Source organism: Pleurodeles waltl, chromosome 2_1 (genome assembly GCF_031143425.1).
Source record: "Pleurodeles waltl isolate 20211129_DDA chromosome 2_1, aPleWal1.hap1.20221129, whole genome shotgun sequence".
In the NCBI taxonomy this organism is placed as follows: Eukaryota; Metazoa; Chordata; class Amphibia; order Caudata; family Salamandridae; genus Pleurodeles; species Pleurodeles waltl.
In genome coordinates, this window is record NC_090438.1 from 688,182,557 (window position 1) to 688,206,488 (window position 23,932).

General features: G+C 44.4%; 1 protein-coding gene across 2 annotated transcripts in view; it reads left to right on the forward strand.

The window, feature by feature from the left end:
• The window catches only part of DDC (dopa decarboxylase), a 505,341-nt gene that overhangs the window by 384,182 nt on the left and 97,227 nt on the right, over positions 1 to 23,932 (forward strand). For both annotated transcript variants that reach the window (XM_069216857.1, XM_069216865.1), the window contains exon 9: positions 9,251 to 9,318. In XM_069216857.1, coding sequence (XP_069072958.1) covers positions 9,251 to 9,318 — 68 coding nt within the window. The remainder of the gene's footprint in view (positions 1 to 9,250; positions 9,319 to 23,932) is intronic.

Below are 23,932 nucleotides of genomic sequence, written 5' to 3' on the forward strand. Positions count from 1 at the left end.
CAGGTTTGTCCGGACCTATGTCTCTGTAGGGGGAATCCAGTGGGCCCTGGGCAGCTTGCTAATGTCTTCCTTCCCACTGAGGGGGGTTTTCTTGTTCTCCCTGGACCCAGTGTTACTCACTGTGGATTCCAGCAGGTGTGGCTAGGGGCCTGGTTGGGGGCTCTCTGGGTCAGTGACCTATGCGATTCCCTTTTTTTTGTTAAATCTTCGACCTGGTGATGATGGTGGCATTCCGGCTATTCATCCTCCCCTTTTTTCCCCTCAGCTGCTGGGCTCAGTCTTTTCGTAGTCGGCCTTCTCTCATGCCTTGTCCTCATTTGTGTCGACAAGGTGGGACGGGTCTTCTGTCTTTTTCTGTGTTGCGGAACGGATGTTTGAGAGGGCTCTTTCTGTGGGGTCCCTCTGGGCCTTCTTTCTTTGAGTAGCTCTTCCCTGTCAGGCCATTCAATGAGGCGATGAGTTTCTGTCCTTTTTGCCTTTGGGTGTGTCGGTTAGGGTGTCTTCCTTGGTGGTGCTGGTTCATGCCATTGACCATCCGTCTTCACCAGTTGTTTTCCAGGGGTCGGGCCCTCATGGGTGGCTGTCCCGTTCTTGGCTTTAGGGCATCTTGTGACTTCCCTCCATGGCGGCTGTGTCTGCTTCCAGTGCGAATGGTGAGGTCTCCAGTTGTTTTTCTTGCAGGAGTCCAACCAGTTGTCACCTATGTCTCCTTTTGCTCAGCTTTGGAAGTAGTTTTGAGCCAGTGTGCTTGGGTGTGTTGGGTTTCTTGTTCCGTTTCTCTACCTCGGGTGTTGGTGTTCCTCCTGAATGTTTTCTGTTGGGACTTCGCTCTTCCAGATTTCGGGGTTTGTGGGCATCTGTACCAGTGTTCTCTCCCCTTGGGGGGCTTCGGTGGATGACAACGGTCTGGTCTCTGGGATCTTTATGGGATATTCTGATCTCCGTCCTGTCGAGAGATGCTGTGCCTTTCCTGGGATCTGCAGTTGGTGTAAATTTGTGCCCATATCTTCTGTGGCAATGCATCTTTGGGCGTTGGCAGTGCCTTTGCTAGGGGCCATATCTTCAGCCCGTCATCTTGGGGAACTGGGTTCTCTGTCTGATGGTCTTCTTTTGGGTGTTTGCGGCCTGGTTGATGCTTCGGTTTGGTCCAGGTTTTGGGCTCATATTGCTGGCTCTATTGTTTCCCCCACTGACTGTTTTTCCCAGTGTTTTTGTTGGTCCCAAGTCTCCTGTGGGAGTGGCTCACCCTTCCCTTGATGTTCAGAGGGTAGTTAGTACGGGTGCTGGAGTTCGTATCTCTCTTGATTGTTTCTATGTTTTGGTCCCACTTATATGGAAGGTCTGGAATCTGGATTGTGCCGTGGTAGGTTCCGGATTTGTTTGGTTCTATAGTGCTGGCGTCTATGTGGTAAATAGTTTTTTTGCCTGTGGCTTGCTCTCGTGTTTGCATTTCTGTGCAGTTGTCCTGGCCGGGTTGTTGGCTTGGTACTATCTAAGTCATCACAGCGAAAGGGAACAAGGGGCAATACCTCGATTACTTACCAGTAATAGCATTACTCTGAGTCCTTCTCTCCTCCCTCCTGCCTTTTTGGCCAGTCCAACTGTGGAATGGTTGGGCTTGGTATGGAACAGGAAGTATGGAAGGGGGCATTTTATATGTAGGAATGGGTTGTGATTGGAGGCACAGGGGCCTCACTATGTAAGTCATCAAGACTAGAGAAGGACTCAGAGTAATGCTATTACCGGTAAGTAATCGAGGCATTATTTAGCCTGTGGCCAGATAAACACTGAAACTTCAGATATTTAGGCCTGGCTGAACAGCAGAGGTTATGTAATATTTTGTTAACCACTTGGTAAATAGCAGAGATTATGCACACTTTGGCTGGCAGCCGAATAAATAGCCACTTCCTTTTAGGAAATCTCTATGGTGCACGGGAATTAAAAAAGCGGGGGTTGTTGTTTTGAGGAAAACTTTCTCCCTGTAAATCCAGTTTATGTAAATCATGTGTGGTTGGGAACAGCACTGTTTAAAACATGAGCAGATGAATATTCTGGAAGGCCCTGGTTCTCGTCATGGTGACAGAGCGTGCACTTGTATGCCAGATAAATCTGCCGCAATATCCGGAGGATACACCAGACCAGCAGCGAAGGCTACCATTCTCGTGACATGGGTCTCACTGAGGCGAATATATGCGACTGTTTGCATCCGGTAGACGTTCAAACAGCGCAGCTTTAGTGTTGGAAGATAGGGCGGAGGCCCATAAAGCCTGAAAGACTTCATTTGTGGGCCAGCAAAGTATAATTTCCTCTACATGAGTTTCTTGAATTATTTTTATTGATTCAGGAAGGAAATTAAAGAGGTTTCTCGGCATCTCTCCGTGTAATCTTCGGCAGTTTGAAAATGGGGTTGGACCAGGCCTCTAGGCACCCATATAAAATACAATCTAATATCAACGAAAAGACTCTTTTTTTATAATCTTGTTTTCATGGACATACACATTTGTCACGACAAGTGATATCATTACCCAGCACAAAGGTCATTATTTTGTCATTTTCAGATAGGGAGACCAGGTGCACTGACAGTCACAGTTTTTCACCACCTATCCTGGCAAATATCCCTAAACTTAGTAAATGACTTAGCATTCAGAGTGGGTGGACTGAGCACGGAGGGAGAGGCACGTTTTCAAGTGCTGCAGTTACAGTGCACAATTAATTAGTAGCCCGCAGAAGAAAGCAATAAACACCCATGATATTGTGTTTAAGCGTTTAACTAACTTCTCATTGTCGCCACATTTTCTGTGTTGGTGAGTTGTGCCAGTTAAGTGTGACTATGCCCTTAATATTAATGCAGAATTGTAGTCCTACCTCTATGTTTCCAGAATGTCAATTTTTAGGGTTTTAAAGTCAAGACTCCCTGTCGTCAGAAGAATGAAAGGCTTGGGTTTTTTAGACAGGGTAAAGTTCTAAAATACCACTTTCCATGGTCACACGTCCCAATAAAAAGGTGCTTTTGGCTTGTCCAACATCACAAAATGTCATTCACAATGTAATCCCACATTGTTAAAATTAAATAACTACAGTTAAACAGCCCAGCAGGCAAACCCCGTAATATTGTCAGGGGCAAAGCCCTCATCTACGATAGGTACTGCAGCATCATAGTCATGTGGTGGCCATCTTACATAGAGGGATTCACCTCACAATCCAACGGCCAGGTGGATTTAATGATAACCATATCAGTTTGTTTCTGTGCTTACCTCTCGTCTGTCCCACCATAACTTACAGAGTTTGTTTGTCTGCCATATCTTGGCCTTATCAAAATATTGACTGACAACCCAACAAAAAAGACTTAGCAGCTCCCCTTCTTGTCCTCTTTCACGGTATACTACTGGTTACTATCTTAGCTGCGATGAGGTGGTCTCCTTTAGCAATCACGGCTGCAAAATGTACATCTGCACAGTGGTTGTGGGCTAATCTAAAATGTAAAAGAAACTTCCTACAGTGGCCGATGAAAGCTGACAAAAAGTAATCAATGGTTGAAGTAGCTAACCCAATGTCCTTCTGTATATTTTTTCTTAATGACGTGCTTTAGTAAACAGCTAAAGCTGCCTATATTCAGACTAATTAAATGCTACTAGTGGGCCTGCAGCACGGAGTGTGCCATCCATTTAAGTAGTCCTGTAAACATGTCTAAGGCTTGCCACTGTAGAGCCTGCATGTGCAGCCTCACTGCCACCCCGACTTGGCATCCAAAACCTCTTGCCAAGCTCAGAACTCTCCTTTTTCATAGATATGTCACCCCTAAGGTAGGCCCTAGGTAACCCACGGGGCAAGGTGCCATGTAAGCAAAAGGTAGGACATGTACCTTTAAGTTTTTCATGTCCTAGTAATGAAAACTCTAAACTCATGTTTCATTTTGGTGAGGCCTGCCCCTCTCAAAGGGCAGCATTGGGAATTCCTTATAAAATCTTTAAGCTGTAATTCCTGATCTGAGAGGAGTAGCGGCATCATGTTTAGTGTAATTGGAATGGTAATAATACATCCTCTTTACTGGTACAGACTTATTATTACTATTTTAGAAATGCCACTATTCAAAGGTGAACATTTCCCTGCACTCTCTGCCCTGTGTGCCTACAGCATATCTCCAAAACATGTCTGGCTTTGGCTAGGTGACAGCTACACTTATGCATTTCCTTCAGACACACACAACACAGGATACTCAGCCTACATATGCATTCATCTGCATACTGATGGGTCTTCCTGGGGAGGAAGTTGGGAAGGGCTCACACTTACACTTCAAGGGGTAATGACTAGAGTTGACACAAAGGGGCTGATTGACTCCCAGTGGCAGTCTGGAGCAAGGCTGACCTGAAAGGGTGACCTGTGCACTTCACAAGAATTCTTTTGTAGCCATCCCCTACATCAAAGGTGCTTTCTTATATAAGTATTCTCCAGACACTTATGGACCCAAGATAGCCTTGTTGAAGTGAAGACGGCTGTGCACAAGGATCGCCATCCACTAAACCTGACTGTTCCTAGGAACTGCTGCTCTGCCCTGCTGCCCTGCTTGACACTGATCTCTACCCTGCATCTTAAGGACTCCTAACCCCATGTACAGTGCCTCCCTGGGCCTGTTGTCTTGCCCCCAGTTTTGTTAAGGGTCTTGGGGACATCAAAGATCTGCAAAGGTATCACCTGGGCCTTTCACCCCTACCGCAAAGCTAAGCGCAGCACTCCCTCAGTGATTGGGGCTGGGAGTGCCGTGTTGCTGCTGGGGACTGAGGCAGCACTGGAGCAGCTTCCACCTGTTTGTGCGGCTCATCGTGCCAAGTCTGCTCGTGCCGTTGTGAAGTTGGGGAGGTGGCCAAACTGACCCCAAGGTGCTGTGCTGTGTACTGGAGTGACATAAAACCACAAAGCTCACTTTGTGGGCCAGCGATGAAGACTCCTGCCACCAACCCCACCTGCAGCACCGTGAGCCACACAGCAGCGTGCTGCCATCCTAATGGCGCGGGACCTGAGAACAAAAAACGTAGCCCCTTGCCTAGTAGCATACAGGCATACAGGCACTTCAGTGCTGCAGCCACAGTGTGAGGATCACCTGACCCGTGGGAGGAGCGCTGACCCTGTCATAGAGACAGCAACACAACCCACATCATGGGGAGACCCAGGAGCCCCAGTGCTCCTGCTGAACTCACACCAGAGAAAGAGGTACTTGCTCTGGGAAGGCTTGACTCCTATACTCAGGCCGGTCACTGAACAGGCCCCATACGTCCTCCCTGTCATCAGCAGAGGGATATCTGCAGCTGAACAGCAGTACCATAAAGGTTGTAAAACGAGCTCTCAGCTAAAATTATACCCATGTTGCTTTAATATATGAAGAGCTAAATATCTCGACTTCTGTTGATCAGATTCCTGCTGCTTTGGCCTTTTTTCAAACCTATAAATATTATCTATTTTTCTACATCTGTGTAGAGTGTTTTTGGGGTGTGCCCAGCATGATTCCTGCATGTGTGTTGCACAAATACTTTACACATTCCCTTCTAAATTGAGCCTGCCTGCTCTGTGCCACACTGCCAGAGTGTGAGAACAGGTTAATTTAAGCGATGTACGTGGCTTGCCCTGACTTGAGTGGTGGGTTCTGCCTGACTTTGGTGCTTACCTTAGCAAACCAGGAACTCAATCTCTAACTTTCACCAAGTCACATCTCTGACTTAACTACTCTGCCCCTTGAAGCTAAAGCACATGTTCTGTGTATACACTGGGGGGCCCTGTAACTAAACTTTCACACAACACAGGGCAGCAAGCTAAGTTGCTGTACTGCATTGCATGAAAGCGAGAGGGGAGAAAGAGTAAATAACTAGGAGAATATAAGATATTTCTCATTGTTGCGCCTCACTTGGGAAGGTGTAGCATTTTGACACAATCCCAGGCTTATAAGCATTTGTAAATATGGGAATGCGCCAAAATCCATGGGTGGATGCATGGGAACTTCCTTGACCACCCATGGTGCGCCTTTCAAGTTGAAATGTAGCAAAACGCATCGCAAGCAGCAGCCTTGGGTTACATTTCTTTACAGAGCCACGCAAGGCTATGCACATCAGGCCTTGCATGGTTTTGTACATATTACTGAAGCCTTTTTATTATCCTTGAACTGCCTTGCGTTACACAAGGACAATGCAAAAGCTTCATAAGTATGGGCCTGAGTATGAATAAAGATGAGTGGTAACAGCTGAGAGAACATGCTATCAAGTGAGCTGCTCCACTTATTGGTGTGATAGCTATCAGAGCTTGTGGGAATGAGGCTATTCATTGAAAAAATCATTAGTCTAACCTCTAACTTGTGATGAGTTATGTTGGGCAGGGCTACGTACACCAGCCTTAGGACTACAAAATCTCTACAAACATGTACTGGGTAGTTGGGTCACCCAGCACTAAGTCACAAGCACCACACATACTACCTTGCAACACTGAACTTCGGTACAATTCGAACTTAACAGATGCCTAAAGAACTCATATTTGCAAACTTTAAAGCATGTTAGGAGCTACTTTGGACAGAACTGGATGTACCTTAAGGGCAACTGTATAAGGAAGGGTCTTGCGTGGTACCTCCCCAAAGTAAGTTTTGGTAATTATGGATTTTAACACAAATATGGTCAGTAACATATGTGAGCTGTAAAGAAGTTAGGTGCCACGAAGGGGTATCTCCACCTGAAAAATGTGAGTTTTTATGTTTTTATCTGTAGGATAGTTCTCACCTAAGTGAAAACACAGGGTATACAGGTCCAACTCTTAAGATAATGTAACCTGAGGGATTCCCGTGCTATGTGTGATTTTTCAGCTTGAAATTCATTTGCAACCTGAGTGACAGAGCTGTTGTGTTGTCTTTAAGCTTTTTCTCCTGAGAAATAGCTCTGTTACCTTAAGCCAGAGCATGTGAGCCTTTTTAATCCATGTTGCTCTGTGGTCCACAAGCCTCTATGGTCTGTGTCACCAAACTCTATCAATCAATACTGTTAACTGTTCTTGGGATGCAAAAGGACGTGTACCTGGTTAAAGTTAGCATCTCTCCTGAAAGTATTGGTCCTGGAAACCTGTCATACTGGACAAACATTAAAATACAAATTGGCCAGGCCTTAGAGTAATGCTCTAGCCTAGCCATGCAAACTGAGACGTATTTTAAACAACAATTTAAGGTCAGTTGTTTTACAAATAGTAAGTAGGTTAGTTGCTTAGGATAAGCACAAGAGAGCTGGGTCTGTTTTATGGCTTTTTGTAGGCCACAGGGTGACTTACTTCATTTCTTTCATCACATTGGTGTGTCTGCTTTATTCTACAGCAATAAGGTGTCAGTCAAAGTGTCACTGAAATGTCAAACATAAGTACATTGACAGGAGGGAAATGACACACCTAGGCCAACTGAAAGCCTGGCAGGTGTGTGTCTTGTTTCTGAAAAGGCTGCAGTCATCACTAACTATAGACGTAGGCTGTATTCGCTGAACCATCTACTTGTTAATGTGTTACTTCTTTTGTAGGGCGAGCCATGCCCCAACATAAAAATTATACAGATCAGTTCAGCTGAGCTACAAGATCATCATTCAGGAGTAGGCTAAAAGTCTTTGCAAAGTGTGTTTAATAACGATTGAAAAGTAAACTTTTTATATGCTTTGGTGACTCACGGAAATATGTAGGGCTCATGAGGTGGGCCCCACAGTCCGCAGAAGAACAACTTAAAGTATCCTTGCCTGCACCTATGATAGCGTAGGGTGCGCTCAAGACTTCCTCCTAGGGAGGTACCACAGAAGGTGCAAAGATATAACTCAAAAAGCAATACAGTTAAAAGAATATGTTCCAAATATTGTAATAAAAATAGAAATTATTAACAGAACATTTTAGTTACATCAATGCAGCAAACTGCATGGACATCAGTCAGGGGTGGTGCAGCTGCTATCCACGGCCTGTTCTTTGGTGCCCCTGGCACAGCTCTTGTTACTCCTGAGAGGGTTATACAGGCAGCAGAAGAGGAAATAAGCAGTGCTAGTGGAGCCAGGTTCACTTTCTGTAGTTTCTACACCTATCCTTATCTTCAGCAGCAAATCGGAAGCTGTTGATGGGAATAAGAGTGCAAAGGAGATTAACCCTATCATGCCATTCGACCTCAAAGAGTGACTGATGTTCTCTCTGCCACCACTGGGATTTTTGGGAATCATCGTCCTTAGACCACTGGTGAAAATGGTCAAATGGTCTTAACCATTTCAATGCAAGTCAATAGGAGAAACAGTTATCATGAATGCACATGGGAGATGCAATTAGTCAATATTGAGGAGGTACACATTCAGAAAGATGGGTAACTTTGTAGCAGCGCCTGAGCCATACAGACTCATGCACATGGATCGATGCTGCTTGAGGTATCTTTCTAGTTGAAAAAAGTTATCTTCTGATTTACGCTCAAACTTCACTACTGGAATATGTCACTAAAGTGATTCTTGTTAACTGACCAGTAACTGTGTTAAACGAGCCTGAGCTGCCGCTGTCCATTCAGTACCTGATGTCTGTGTTAGTGAAGCTTGACAAACCACTTCTTATTGTAAAGAAAAAGCCTAAACAATTAGCTGAGCCGATGGTTGTTTGAATCTTTTTCAAACTGCTTAGTTTTTATGTGGCACTAAATTGACAGGAATGGGTAATGCATGTGACATCATCTTATAGTTTGACCTATATATTACTTCAACTGATTGCATTGTTGTTTGTGACGTCCCCATGGACTAATCCTACCTGACTGTTTATATTTTGTACAATTATATACAGGCATATTGAGAACAGAGTATCTGCTGTTGATCTTCTTTAGGGGTAATAAACGTCTGGCATCTCAAATTTCGGATTCTTGTGTTGAGAATAACCTTGATTTCACATAGATGGGTGCCACTTTTTTGACTAGCACAAGAAGGCCTTACATTTAGTTTATGTCAGGGAAGACTTTGGAAATTATTTTGTTAAGTCAATTTAATTATGTCTACACCAAGCAGGGCACCGAGTGATTCCACAGCAATAGCTGAATAAAGTGTTATGATGTCAGTTTAGAGATATGGCACCTGGACAATTTAGACTTAATTTCTGGGGGCCTCATATTATAACTTAAATTTAGAACGTATATTTCTTGGAGTCCATTTTAAGAGAGTCACACTCACTTTTACCGATTAGTTAACATCACAAAGAACAAATGCCATGATATGTCTGTATTTTTTACCTACAGTTTGCAAATTCATTCAATTTCAACCCTCACAAATGGCTTTTGGTGAACTTCGATTGCTCTACGCTTTGGTAAGTTATTGTTATCTTTAAAATAGTATTTGTTTTTATTGTATACATCACTGTTTTCTAAGGTTAAGGAAGAGTAGAAAACTTCTGGACTAAACAGTTTACCGCTGTCTTGATTTAGCTACCCAGGAAATTCTCTGGCCGTGGTTGTTTTCAGATAAAGGCCCATATTTATACTTGTTTAGTGCCGCATTTGCACCACTTTTTAACACAAAAGCGACGCAAACTTACAAAATACAATTGTATTTTGTAAATTTGCGCCACTTTTGCATCAAAAAATGACGCAACTGCGGCGCTAAAAAAGTATAAATATGGGCCAAAGTGTTTGTCCTTAATGAGGTAGTCTTCATATATAAGGTTAAAATTATCAGCAGGCATAAGAGAGGATCCAGAAACACTTGGTAACAAGCATTGGCAAAGCCAATAATTCTCACCTTTCAAAGCCTGAGGTTCTAGATTTGGCAATGTTTTTTCACAGTGGCATGCAAATGCATGCAGATGCATAGCCGGCAATCATAGAATAGGTTTTGTCTTTGAAAATATAAATTCCAAGGTGTTAGAAGATGCGCACTCGTGTTGTGATGTGTATGTACGCTTGCTTGTGCCGAGTCACAAGCGTATGCATGTATTGTGATGCGTGCCTGAGCATGTGCTATAGTGTAGAGTGGACATTTTTTATTTACCTTTCTAATGATGCAGGCGGCCATGTTAGATTCATATTTTAAAATGTCCAAAAAGTGAAATCGATGACAGAGAGGAAGCTCACCTACTGTTTACACAAGGAAGAGGGGAGCTCACCTCCCGTTTACACAGTGTTTTCAAACAGACCTTAGGCGGTCACATCTGTGCCATGCAAAGGGAGAGAAGCAAACATCATTCAGCAGTGCCCTTTGGTACATGCACCGGCGTGTAATTAAACCTCTATGACTTGTTGTACTTGGGATATCCCCTTTCCACCTCAGCACTTTCAAAGGATATTGTTTAAACATCAAACTGACTCATATTTGTGCAGCATATTAGCAATGTATTGGTTTTTTAGGGGCAGATGTGAATGTAGACAAAGTCTGTGTATCTTTGTTCAAGCTAGGTCTGAAATGATAACCGTAAACCAGAGTTATATCCCGGAACCTAATTTACCAGTATTTAATTTAAATCTGACAGTAGGCCTGAGCGAGGCAGTTCAATATTTATCTAACAAAAAATAGAGAAGATTACAGTCGAAATAAATGGCTTGCACTGCCTTCCAATTTACTGAGCCCTTCTACTAGGAAACATTCACATTACTATGCCGTTTTGTTTCTTGTAGATTGACTAGAACAGGCACAAACAGCAATAGCATTACATAAGGTTATCAGCATTTGTATTGAGTGTTTCTGCAATTCACACTGCCTGGTACCACTCCTGGAATTTGTATGGTGCCCTGTCCTGTGGTTTCTTGTTGATTTTGATCATTGAGTGAAAGTGTAATTGTGTAATGAAAGCTTTGTTCTGTAATGTGTGCAGTAATGATCAGCACTAGTTTACAGCAATAACCACTGTGTGGTTCAGATTGTATTTTTGGTGTATTTCTATGTCATTGAAAGTGTGCTTAAATACTTTGCCATGTGTCTAATTTTATAAGGGTGAATTAATAGTTGTCCATTGCCCTGTTGGTTGTGTTGTATCACAAAGCTTAGAGGTGTCATACTTTTTCAAAGATCTTTGCAGTGCCATGGACAACCAACCACTACCAGAGGTGGAGGTCTTCTAATCTCAGCTAACCAGTACAGTGGATACTCGGGTTGTGATGGGACGGTAACTTACTCTGTAGACTTTGGCGAGAAGCCAAAAAGTAGCTCAGAGAAGGTCGTGTAGAATCAGACTAGGCACATACAATTGAGAGATGTGAACACCGAGCTGCAGTTGTTGGTTTTTGCAAACATGCAACACTTTAATCATATCTCAGTTTATAGATATATGTAGCAAGCATTGGCAAGGTAAATAGGTCTTGCCTATGCAATTGTGTGTTAGACATGTTGTACACCAGTGTGGCTGCTATTCAGCATGACCAAAAGCTAGAGGTTTGAAGTGGGGTGGGGTATATTGGAGTGGGCTAGACTGGGATAGAGTGGAATAGGGTAGATTGGGGTACAGTGGAGGGGGTTAGATTGGAGTGGCGTAGGTTGGAGTGAGGCGGGGTAGACTGAAGTGGAGTGGGGTAGATTGGAGGGGATATATTGGGTTAGACTGCAGTGGAGTGGGGTAGATTGGAGTTGAGCGGGGTAAATTGAGAAAGAGTACAGGACAGTGGGTTGGGGTAGATTGGATTTGGGTAGATTTGAGTGGGGTAGATTAGGGTGGAGTGAGGTAGATTAGGGTGAAGTGTGGTTGATTGGAGTGAGATAGATAGGAGTGAATTAGATAGCAGTATTTGGAGTGGATTGGGGTAGATTGGATTGGAGTAGGTTGGAGTGGAGTTGGCTAGAGCAGTGTGGCATAGATTGGGATGGGGTGGGGTAGATTAGAGCAGGTAGATTTGGTTAGGGTGGAGTAGATTGGAGTGGAGGGAAGTAGATTGGAGGTGAGTGGATTGGAGTGGGGCAGGTTGAATGGGGTAGATTGGAGTAGGGTAGTTTGGGTGGAGTGGGGTAGGGTAGATTGGAGTAGGGCAGATTTGGGTAAAGTGAGGTAGATTGTACTGAAGTGGGAAAAATTTGAGAGGCATGTGGTTGTATGAAGTGAGGTGGAGTGGGGTAGATTGGGTAGAGTAGAATGGAGTATGGTAGTTTGGGATAGAGTGGAATGGGGTAGAGTGGAGTGGGGTAGATTGGGGTAGAGTGGAGTAGGGTAGAGTGGGGTGGAGTTGAGTTGGATAGACTGGGAAAGAGTGTAGTGTAGTGAGGTAGATTATGGTAGAGTGGGGTAGATTGGGTGGCTTAGGGTGGGTATACTGGAAGGGAGTGGGGTAGGTTGGAGTGCGGTAGGTTGAAGAGGAATGATTGGAGTGGGGTAGTTTGGCATGGGGTAGATAGGAGTGGAGTTAGATCAATTGGAATGGAGTAGGGTAAATTGGAGTGGGGTGGGATAGAGTGGAGTGGGTTAGAGTGGGGTGAGGTGAGGTGGGGTAGAATGGGGTAGAGTAGATTGTAGTGGAGTAGACTGGAGTAGGGCAGATTGGGTGGAGTGGGGTGAGGTAGATTGGAGGGGGTAAAATGGGGTGGATTGGGTTGGAGTAGATTAGAATGAAGTGGAGTGTGCTAAATCGGAGTGAAGTGGAGTAGATTTAGGTAGAGCGGAGTGAGATAGATTAGGGGAGTAGGGTAGATTGGAGTGGTTTGGGGTAGATTGGTATGTGTGGGGTAGATTGCGATGGGTGGAGTGAGATAGAATGGGGTAGAGTGGGGTAGATCAGGGTACAGTAGAGTGAGATATATTGGGGTAGATTGGAGGAGGGTAGATTGGAATAAGATAGTGTCGAATGGGATCGATTGTAGTGCTGCAGGGTAGACTGGAGTGGGGAGCAGTAGATTGGAGTGTGGTAAATTGGGGTGGAGGGGAGTAGATTGGAGCAGAGTGAGGTAGATGAGAGTAGAGTGGGGTAGAGTGGAGTGGGGTAGATTGGAGTAGGACAGATTGGCTGGATTATGGTGGGTAGATTGGAGGGAAGTGGGCTAGATTGGAGTGGTGTGGGGTAGACTATAGTGAGATAGGTAGGAGTGAGGCAGTTTGGACTGGGTTAGAGTGGAGTGCAGTAGGCTGGAGTGGAGTGTGGTAGAGTGGAGTGGGGTAGATTGTAGAGAAGTAGGTTGGAGTTGAGTTGATAAAGTGGTGTGTGGTAAATTGGGATGGTGTGGGGTAGATGGGAGTGGGGTAGACTGGAGGGACAGATGGAATAGTTTAGAGTTGGGTAGTTTGGGGTGGGTGTGGTAGAATAGATTAGAGTGAGGTACATTGGGGTGGAGTGGGTTAGACTGGAAGGAGTGGGGTAGATTTGAGTGTCATGTGGTAGATTAGACAGAAGTGGAATGGGGTAGATTGGATAGAGTAAAATGGACTATGGGAAACAGGGGTAGAGTGGAGTGGGGTAGATTGGAGCGGTGTAGATTGGGAAGAGTAGAATGGAGTGTGGTATATTGGGGTAACATGGTGTGTGGTAGATTGGGTGGATTGGAGTGTATAGACTGGAGTGGGGTAGATTAGGGTAAAGCGGAGTGGGGTAGATTGGAGTAGAATGGGGTGGAGTGGTGTGAGATAGATTGGGGAAGAGTAGACTGGAGTGGGGTAGACTGAAGTGTAGTGTAGTGGGGTAGATGTGATGATTTAGAGTAGAGTAAATTGGAATGGAGTGGAATAAATTGGAGTGGGGTCGATTGAAGAAGGATTATTCGAGTGGGGTACTTTGGACTAGTTTAGAACGGAGCTGAGTGGGGTCAACTGGAGTAGTGGAAAGTGGGGTGGGGTAGATTATAGTGGGGTGGGTTGAAGTGGGGTAGATTGGAGTAGAATAGATTGGAGTGGGTTTGATGGAGTAGATTACAGAGGGGTAGATTGAGGAGGAGCAGATTGGAGTAGGGTAGATTAGAGTGCAGTGGGGTGAGTTAGATGTGAGTAGGGTGGAGTGGGTTACATTGTAGTGAAGTATGGTAGATTTCAATGGAGTGTGGTAGATATGAGTGGAGTTTGGTAACTGAGTGAAGTGGAGTGGGGTATTTTGGGTAGAGTAGAGTGGAGTGAAGTGTGGTAGAGGGGAGTGTGGTAGAGAAGAGAATGGTAGAGTGCACTTGAGTATGGTATAATGGAGTGGAGTAGAGTGAAGTGGAATTGATTGTGGTGAAGTGGTATAGACTGGAGTGGAGTGGGGTAGAATAGAGTGGAGAGGAGTTGGATAGATTGTAGTGGAGATGGAGTAGAGTAGGGTAAATTGGAACGGAGTGCGATAAATTGGACTGGAGTAGAGTGGAGTGGAGTATATTGGAGTGGATTTGGGTAGATTGAAGTTGAGAGGGGTAGAATGGGTTAGGTAGGAGTGGGTGTAGGGAACTGTGTTTTTGTTGCAGTAGCCCTGTCCTCTTTTTGCCTGGTATTTTGTGCAACTTTGACTGAAGTACACTGGGTACCTACCAACCAGGTCCCCAGTGCCAGTGTTCTTTCCCCCAAAACTGTCCATTGGCAAATCCTTGAGTACCCACTGTAAGTCCCTTGAAAACTGTACCCCAGGTACCTAGGGCCTGAGGTACTAAAGAGGGTCCTTAAGGGCTGCTGCACAAATTGTGCCACCCTAAGGGACCCTTCACCAAGCACATGACTGCAGGTTTTGTGCCTTGGCGCAGACAAAAGTGAAAACTAGCAGTGCCTCATCTCTCCCGAATGGTAGAGTCAGCCGAGCGCATGACATCTTAGTACTTCTCAGGGAAGTCATGGTCACCCAGGTCACAACCGGTTCTCTCATACACAGTATGGTCTCATATATAAATAACAAAGGCTGTTTAAGTTTTAAAGATTGGTTTAAACAAACGACTGCATTTTAGATAGCAAAGCGTGAGCTGCAATAACCAGAACTATACAACACAGTAAAATGAAAATAGTAACGATGAGAGTGAAGCACAAGAATAAGGCTATCATAGTGCCGCTAGATTATTTTCTCTTTAAGTTATATTTCAAGCATAGCATGTGAAGCTCTAAGCCTGCCTTTCAGGATCCCCCGGGAGGACATCAACCCTCATACCTGAGCAACGGTCTGTATACTGTATCAGTATCTGCAACGCGGCACGCAGCATCTAGTTGTCGGTCCATGGCTGTAATCTCCCTCTTAACGTATACTAGGACTAGGAAGTGTTTTTATAACTATCACGCAGATGTTCTAAGAAAATGTCCCTACGTAAGGATGTGTATTTTCTACGAATACTGGAGACTAAACTTCTACCACATTTAGCGGCAATGTACCGGACTGTAGCCTTGACTGAAGCACAGGGCGATCAGGAATGCATTATTTGAGAACACAGTGCTGAACTAAGCTAAACAGTGTGATAGAAGAAATTAAAACAAGACCGTAAAACTGGTTATTGTAAAATAACAGTGCAAAGCTGAATAAAATATATCTAGGGCAAAGTGCACATCGGCCGAGTATGTTAAACTAACGTGCATGAAGCTATATTAAAAATGGCTACACTACACCCTCCCCTTGTCGGTAGAAAGTGGTTTAAGCCTAAGCTAAAATATATTTAAAACCCTTCTTAATTTTAACAAGTTAAGAGGACGCACAAGCATACTATTTGGCAATTTTAAAAATGAGCATGCGGCCAAAAGCCGAATTCAAAGGAAAATGTCAATTTAGGACAGTTCCAAATCAAGCATCAGTCATGGAAAGCAGGAGATTCTCCACCTCGGTAGATGACAAAACCGGTAAATCCACGCCAAAAACTACCAAGGAGCAGGTGTGTTCCACTGCCCAAGTGTCAACCAAGGCGGCATCCCGTGCAGTGCCTATGAACGAGTGAATGGTAACTTCCTCCAGGAAGGGTAGCTCGTAATCAGCTTCTCTGAGCAAATGCAGCTGCAGCGCGCATGTCTGGTAATGAACCCTCAACGAGAACATTAACAGATCAGCATGAATCACTGAGGGGCGTTGCTGTGAGAGACAAACTTCCAGTGCATGTTCAAAAGAGCACCAACGGCACTGAAACACGGACTGCACACAATCCAAAACCGGTCTGAATGACAAAGACCAGTCACACCCCAAGTGTTCCAGGAGTGTTGCATCATGCGTTCACGACACAGCTGCGCTGATGGCAGCGCCGTCATTTGTCCTTGTTGCGGCGGGACAGCCATTGTGGAAAAACAACAGCAACAGCAAAATGCTGGCTAATAAAGCCAAAGTTATTGGAAATCCCACAAAAATGCTTCCGAAAATTGAATGAATAGCCGAAGGTATTAAACCGAATATAGAGAAAAAGGTGTGAACAAAACCAATACCAACAGCTTTGAAACAATTTGCTAATCCAGCAGTGCTGGACACATTAAATATATGTCCCACGAGTTCACCAAAGTGTCTCGGAAAGTTCGTATTTAACAGGGACTGTATTTCGGCCGATTACCTTGCCACTTGAAGTGCGTAGGTCTCACGTGCAGATGTAAGGGCCACATGCTTCTGAAACAATAAAGCCTTAAGTCTACTTAACTTGTCAAAATTCACCTTTGAAGTAGCAATGTGAGGCCAAATATCTGCTACCTCCCTAAATTTAGTGGGGGGAAACAACACGTTCCTGCAGCATGTAACGACCTTAGAGACCGAAAAAACGTAAACAGTCTTCACTGTTGAGGAGGACGTAGCTGTCGTTTGAAAGCACCTGGAACGTGTGTTTAATCAGGGGGACTGGAACTCCCTTCAGATAGCAAGCCAAGTTCGCAACAGAGGCTTTACACAACCCATGCAAGGACAGCTGCATACAAATCATCGAAAGGCTGACTGAAGTCTTGCATTCACTACCGCTAAGAAAGACCTCTTTCATGCCATTGAGGCATTTGTACGAGAAGGGAAGCTCCCACACCTCATGGATGTAACTATCTCCCAACTTTTCATATCTGCCTACCGGACAAAAAATCTTGTAAGTCAGTGTTGTTAGACAGGAGACTGAGATGTGTCTTAACCGCATCTAGTGAGGATGATTTTAGACACTGTTGGCCCAATTTTCCTACACTATGTTGTAATTATTTCAGCATGTTCTGGTGATATATAGCGAGGGTCTGACCTACTCGTTCGGAAACCTCCAGAGGAGGTGACAAAACGATGACACCCGTTAGTTTCTATTGGCCACAATAACCACCCGCCTGGACGTGTCAGTGAAGCATCAAACGTACCATTCTGGACCCACTCATTAAGCTCACTAAATGTTGCATTTGTGTACTTTTGCCAGTTATTAAATTTTGCAGGGGCAGGTATACTGGACATGTTTAATTCTCTAATTGTTGCTAAGCCCAAACAACTTGTCTGTTGTACTGTTTCATTTAAAAGGATCATTTGAACGGGGATGAGACATGCTCTAAACAATGTTTCTCTACCCTTGGTCTGCTAATTTTTTGTTCCCCAAACACTTTTCAAATCAACATTCTTTGACCAATATTCATAACCTTCAATTGATAACCGGGAAACAAAGGAGTCCGAATATATAAATTTCGTGTTGGTCAATAACATATGTTTATCCCTAGTTGGAGTTACCTTAAAATAATATGACTCAGCATTTTTTTGATGACTCCCAGAAAAATCCGCAAACTTCTCAAAATAAGTTTTTGAACTCCCTTGCGGGGGAGTTGGGCAATGTCCCCATTGTCTATAATCAAATATCGTTTTTGGACTGCTTGCTTTATGTATGAAGTGGTGCCCATAATAATTATAGCAAAACATGTCACCATAATTTTCTTTAAACTGGTAAACATCTTCATTTTCATAGACAGTATAATATTGCAATTCTGTCATCATTGAGTCAACTGTTTTCACATCCCATTTCACATCCCATTTCAGTGTCCCCTAACACTCCGTGTAATATATGTAAGTCACCCCTACAGCAGGCCTTACAGCCCAAAGGCATGGTGCATTATATTACATGTGAGGGCATATCTGTAAGAGAAGATATGCCCCTACTATGTCTGTGTCAATTCTCAGACATAGTAAGTGGCCAGGGAAGCCATTTTAAACGCATGTGCTGGACACCAGCTACATGATGGCTTCACTGAAGATAGGGATTTTTGGTATCAAACATCTCGTATTGCTGAACCCACACTGATGCCAGAGTTGGATTTACCAATACATGCACCCAGAGGGCCCCTTGGAAGTACCACCTGAAACCCTACTAGCCTCTGGTGTATTCGCTGACTGTATTATGCCAGCCTGCCCCCTGGGACATGGTTCTGGCACCCTAGGATGAGAGTCTTTTGATCTAAGGAGGCCCAGAACATTAACCTGTCCTGAGAGAGGGCGTAACATACCCTCTCACAGGATGGCCTGATGATTAGCCTTCCTAAGGCAGCAAGCCTCAAAGGACTGCTGCCTTTGAAATGCAAATATGGCTCCCCTCGCAGGAGAGGAAGCGACCTCCCATGTCCTGAGCCCACGTGGCACCTGGACAGGTGTCAAAATTAGCTAATTAGGTAGGCGTGCCACCTCCAGGCTAGTACCACCCCTAAGGTGGGCTAACATGAGGTGAACTTGATTTTTCAGAGGTAGCCATCTTTGAGGTGGTGTTCCTAGGAATTCTGGGACAGGGTTATGCCCACTTCCCACAGGAAGTGGTCATACAGAGGGTGTAGTCAACCCTAAGGGTCAGTAGCCCATTGGCTACTACCCTAACCACCAGTATTTAGGGGAGCCCCTGGCACCAGAGAAGCAGATCCTGACGCCCTAAGAAGACCAAGGACATAGAAAGTTCGTATTTAACAGGGACTGTATTTCTGCTGATGACCTTGCCACTTGAAGTGCGAAGTGTGAAGGACACAGAACAGCCACAAAAGCAGAAGAGGAGAAAAGAAACAGCTGATCGGATACCATGATCCCGGCCGGTCTGTCTGTATCCCTCGTCAAAATCTGCGCCAAAGACAACTCATCCTGCAATTATGACTCCAAAAACCCGGGAGGACTGCTTGCCTTCAATAAAGGCTCAATACCTCCAGTGAATAGCGTACCTGTTCTCCAGCAAACTCCAAAAGAAGGGACTCCCAAGCCTCTGGAACTGTCAAACCCCGACATCTGAAGTCACCACTGCACCCACTGTCTCCAACCCGAGTTGAGGTGGACCACCGGTGCCAACAAGGTTCCCCTGCCTTCCAGAGTCTGAGTCCATTGTGGTTTTACCCCTCCTGAAATCCTCGACAATGCCTGCAGCCTCTGTATGCACCCCCCTACATTGCAACTGCTGTTGTAAAGAAAATTGGACACCTAAAGACACCTCTGCACCCATAACCCCTAAGCCGTAGAGAAGAGGCCCGAAGGTGCATACCTTTGCCCAAGCATTCTGAGGCCTGAGGCCCACTATTGGCTCATTCAGACTGGCCTCCTGGCAGCCTCTTTCCGCATTTGGCACCCAACACTGTTTAGCACCCAGCACCTGACCGCCCTTGTGCTACAGGTGGTGTACTGCTGGTGCTGCCTCTACCTGTTTGCAGAACTTGTTTTTCCTTCCAGAGGATAACATTACAAAACTCAGAGATTGCACTGTGTCCACTTTTTAAAGTAAAAAGAATTCCTACTTAAAAATGTTCTTACCTGAAAGATTTTTCTCTGATGCCTGAACATATATAAATATACTTGCTATTTTTATAAATTGGTGTGGATCTCCTTTTTGAATTATGTGTCTCTTTTATCGACTATTGTGTATATTTGTGGATGTCTTGCACTCCTCTGTGTTAAGCCTAAGGCTGCTCGTCTACACTACTCCTAAATAGAGCACTTTGGGATTGCATAGCAAGCCCTGTCCACTCATTGGGGAACCCACTGAACCCTTTACACAGTATTTACATACCACATAAAGGGCTAGTGTCCTCCACTGGGTAGACCGGAGTGGATTGGAGTGAAGTGGGGTAGACATGGGTAGATAGGAGCAGAGTGGGATAGATTTGAGTGGGGTGCAGTAGCTAGTGGTGGAGTGGGTCAGATTGGAATGGGATGGGGTTGACTGGGCTAGATTGGGAGCAGTGGAGTAGATTAGACTTGAGTAGTTTGGCGTGGAGTGGAGTGAGGTAGATTGGAGCAAGGTAGGTTGTAGTGGAATGGGGTTGACTGGAACATAGTGGAGGAGATTGGGGTAGAATGGGTGGTAGAGGAGTAGATTGAGTTGGAGTGGGGAAGACTGAGTTGGAGTGGGGTAGATTGGGTTAGAATGGGGTGGATTGAAGGGGGTAGATTGGAGTGGTGTGGGGTAGATTGGGATGGAGTGAATAAATTGGGATGGTGCAGACTGGAGTGGAGTTTGATAGATTGGGTGGAGAGGAGTAGGGTAGATTGGAGTGGAGTAGATTGGGGTAGTTTGCAGCAAAGTGGAGGTGGTGGGGTAGATTGGGATACACTGAAGTGGAGTGAGATAGATTGCAATGGAGTGGGGTAGATTAAAGTGGGGTAGAGTGGAGTAGGGTAAGTAGTGTGGCGTGATAGGCATAGAGTGGAATGGTGTGTTGTGTCATGGAATATGTGGCACAGATTGGAGTGGCGAGGAGTTGAATTGCATGGTGTGTCGCAGAGTGTCTTAGAGTAGAGGGGCGTAGAGCGGAGTGGCATGTCGTAGAGTGGAGTCTCGTAGAATGGAGTGGCGTGGCAGGGAGTGGAAAGACATAGAGTGCAATGGAGTGGAGTAGCATAGTGTGGAGTATGCATGATGTGGTTGCACACTGCCATTACAGAAATACACTTCAAATGAAATGACCATTACATGTGCACAAAAATCGTTTTACTGCACACAAATGATAATGTGTGCAAATGTCATCACCTATTGTATTGATGTGCTTTGATCGTATTCAAATATTTGTTTCTACCATACTTCAGAATTACAAAACAAGTACTTAGTTTGTAGCAATTCTGATATATTCTGAAACATCAGCACAGTTCATTTTTGGGGTTGAGCCTTTGAGAGCATGCGCTAGCTCATGAGTCTCGCTTTTTGAACACTATTGTATGCTGAAAAGGGCTTGGAGTCCACCCATGCTTACAGTTTTTGCACTTCAGTGTCATTCTTATAAACAGGCTCATTAATTGGACAGTGCAGGTTAAATTTCATTTTCTGGCATTTCTGTGGAGTAGGGGCCATGCACAAATTGATTCAAGTCAATCTGTGCCCATCTCTGCTCCCAACGTGATTGATGTACTATTTGTTCCCCTTCCCACTGCTTGCTGCTCTCGCCATAGAGCTTGCACTTTTTTTTCTTTAATTTTTTTTATCTAACAATCCTTCCCCGGAGCCACTCAACTATTATGTACTGCTCCAAGCAAAGAGCACTTCATAATGCCCTGTCAGGGCCTTACATCAATATTTTTGGATTCAGGTGTTGCCCCAATAAGGGGAATGGGCACCACCAACCATTTGGTTATGTTGTGGAGGGCTGAAGGGAGTGCAGCAGCCACCTAGCAATATTTAAAAAAAACACAAAGTAAGTCTCCTGTGTCTGTGAATACATGACCACAGCAGAATTTACCATAATTTTTGAAGCACTCTGATCTGGAGGTGTATGCTCTTCAGCGAGAGTTCGGGACCACTTGTGATAGGTTCTATGGCTGGGTTTTGTGGCCTGAAGACTGTGAGAAAACGACTCTCTACATGTTTATTATTGTGTTGGACAAAAATGTTTTTTAACCCCTTCGCTGCAAGACCTTTTCCCCCTCAGGTGCCAGGCCTTTTTTTGGCTATTTGGGGATGTTCGCGCTTAGGCCCTCATAACTTTTTGTCCACATAAGTTACACACGCCAAACTTGCATCCTTTTTTTCCAACATCCTAGTAATTCTAGAGGTACCCAGAGTTTTTGGGTTCCCCTGGAGGAGACCAAGAAATTAGCCAAAATACAGCGAAAATGTTTTTTTTTTTTTTAAATGGGAAAAAAGGGCTGCAGAAGAAGGCTTGTGGTTTTTCCCCTGAAAATGGTATCAACATATGGTTTGTTGTGCTAAAATCACCATCTTCCCAGCTTTCAGTAGCAGGCAGACTTGAAACAGAAAACCCCCACTATTCAACACAATTTTGGCATTTTACTGGGACATACCCCATTTTTACTATATTTTGTGCTTTTAGCCTCCTTCCAGTTAGTGACAGAAATTGGTGTGAAACCAATGCTGGGTCCCGGAAAGCTAAACATTTCTGAAAAGTAGACAAAATTCTGAATTCAGCAAGGAGTCATTTGTGTAGATCCTACAAGATTTTCCTACAGAAAACAACAGCTGAAATATAAAAATATTGAAATTGAGGTTAAAAAACTGCAATTTTTCTCCATGTTTTACTCTGTAACTTTTCCCTGCGATGTCCGATTTTTTTAAAAGCAATATACTGTTCCATCTCCTGGACTCTTGTGGTTGCGGGGATACATAGGGCTTGTAGGTTCATCAAGAACCCTAGCTACTCAAAGCCAATAAATGAGCTGCACTTTGCAATGGGTTTTCATTGTATACCCGTTATACAGCAATTAATTTGCTGAAATATAAAGAGTGCAAAATAGGTTTAAAGGAAGCCTTTGTATTTCCAAAATGGTCACAAGATAAGGTGTTGAGAAGCAGTGGTTATTTGCACATCTCTGAATTCCGGGGTTCCCATGTTAGCATGTAAATTACAGTGCATTTCTCAAAGGGACATCTTTTTTACACACTGTCTTACATTTAGAAGGAAGAAATGTAAAGAAATACAAGGGGCAATAACACTTGTTCTTCTATTCTGTGTTCCCCCAAGTCTCCGTATAAAAATGGTACCTCACTTGTGTGAGTAGGCCTAAGCCTGCGACAGGAAACGCAACATGGATACATAGTGCCTAGCTGTGGATTCTGGCCTCTAGCTCAGCCAGCACATAGGGAATCTACCAAACCTGTGCATTTTAGAAAACTAGACACCTAGGGGAATCCAGGATGGGGTGACTTGTGGGGCTTTCACCAGGTTCTGTTACCCAGAATCCTTTGCAAAAGTCCAAATTTGGCAAAAAAAAAACACTTTTTCCTCACATTTCGGTGACCGAAAGTTCTGGAATCCGAGAGGAGCCACAGATTTCCTTCCTTCCGGATTTCCTTCCACCTAGCATTTCCCCAAGCCTCCCGATAAAAATGGTACCTTACTTGTGTGGGTACGCCTAGTGCCCAGGACAGGAAAGGCCCCAAAACACAACGTGGACACATCACATTTTCCCAAAGAAAACGGACTTGTTTTTTTGCAAAGTGCCTAGCTGTGGCTTTTGACCCCTAGCTCAGCCGGCACATAGGGAAACCTAATAAATCAGTGCATTTTTTAAAACTAGACACCTAGGGGAATCCAAGATGGGGTGACTTGTGGGGCTCTTGCCAGGTTCTGTTACCCAGAATCCTTCGCAAACCTCAAAATTTGGCAAAAAAACACTTTTTCCTCATATTTTGATGATAGAAAGTTCTGGAATCTAAGAGGACCCACACATTTCCTTCCACCCAGCATTCCCCCAAAGTCTCCCAATAAAAATGGTACCTCACTTGTGTGGGTAGGCCTAGTGCCCGTGAAAGGAAATGCCCCAAAACATTATGTGGACACATCAAATATATTGAATACAAATCTACCTGTTTTTGGTCCTGGGCTCAGCAGCCATATAGGGAAACCTACCAAACCCAAACATTTCTGAAAACTAGACACCCAAGGGAATCCTGGGTGGTGTGACATGCGTAGATCCCCCAGTGTTTCTTACCTAGAATCCTCAGCAAACCTAAAATTTTGCTAATAAAATCACATTTTTCTCACATTTCTGTGTTAGATCACCACACCAGGACACATTTCCTACCACCCAACGTTCCCCTCAGTCTCCTGGTAAAAATTATACCTCAGTTGTGTAGGTGAGCCAAGTGCCAGTGACACGGGAGAGCCAAAAACATGTCAAAATTGAGGAGGAATCAAAGGGGGTCCAAAAGGGCAGTTTGAAAAAAATGATTTTTAGGCTGACAAG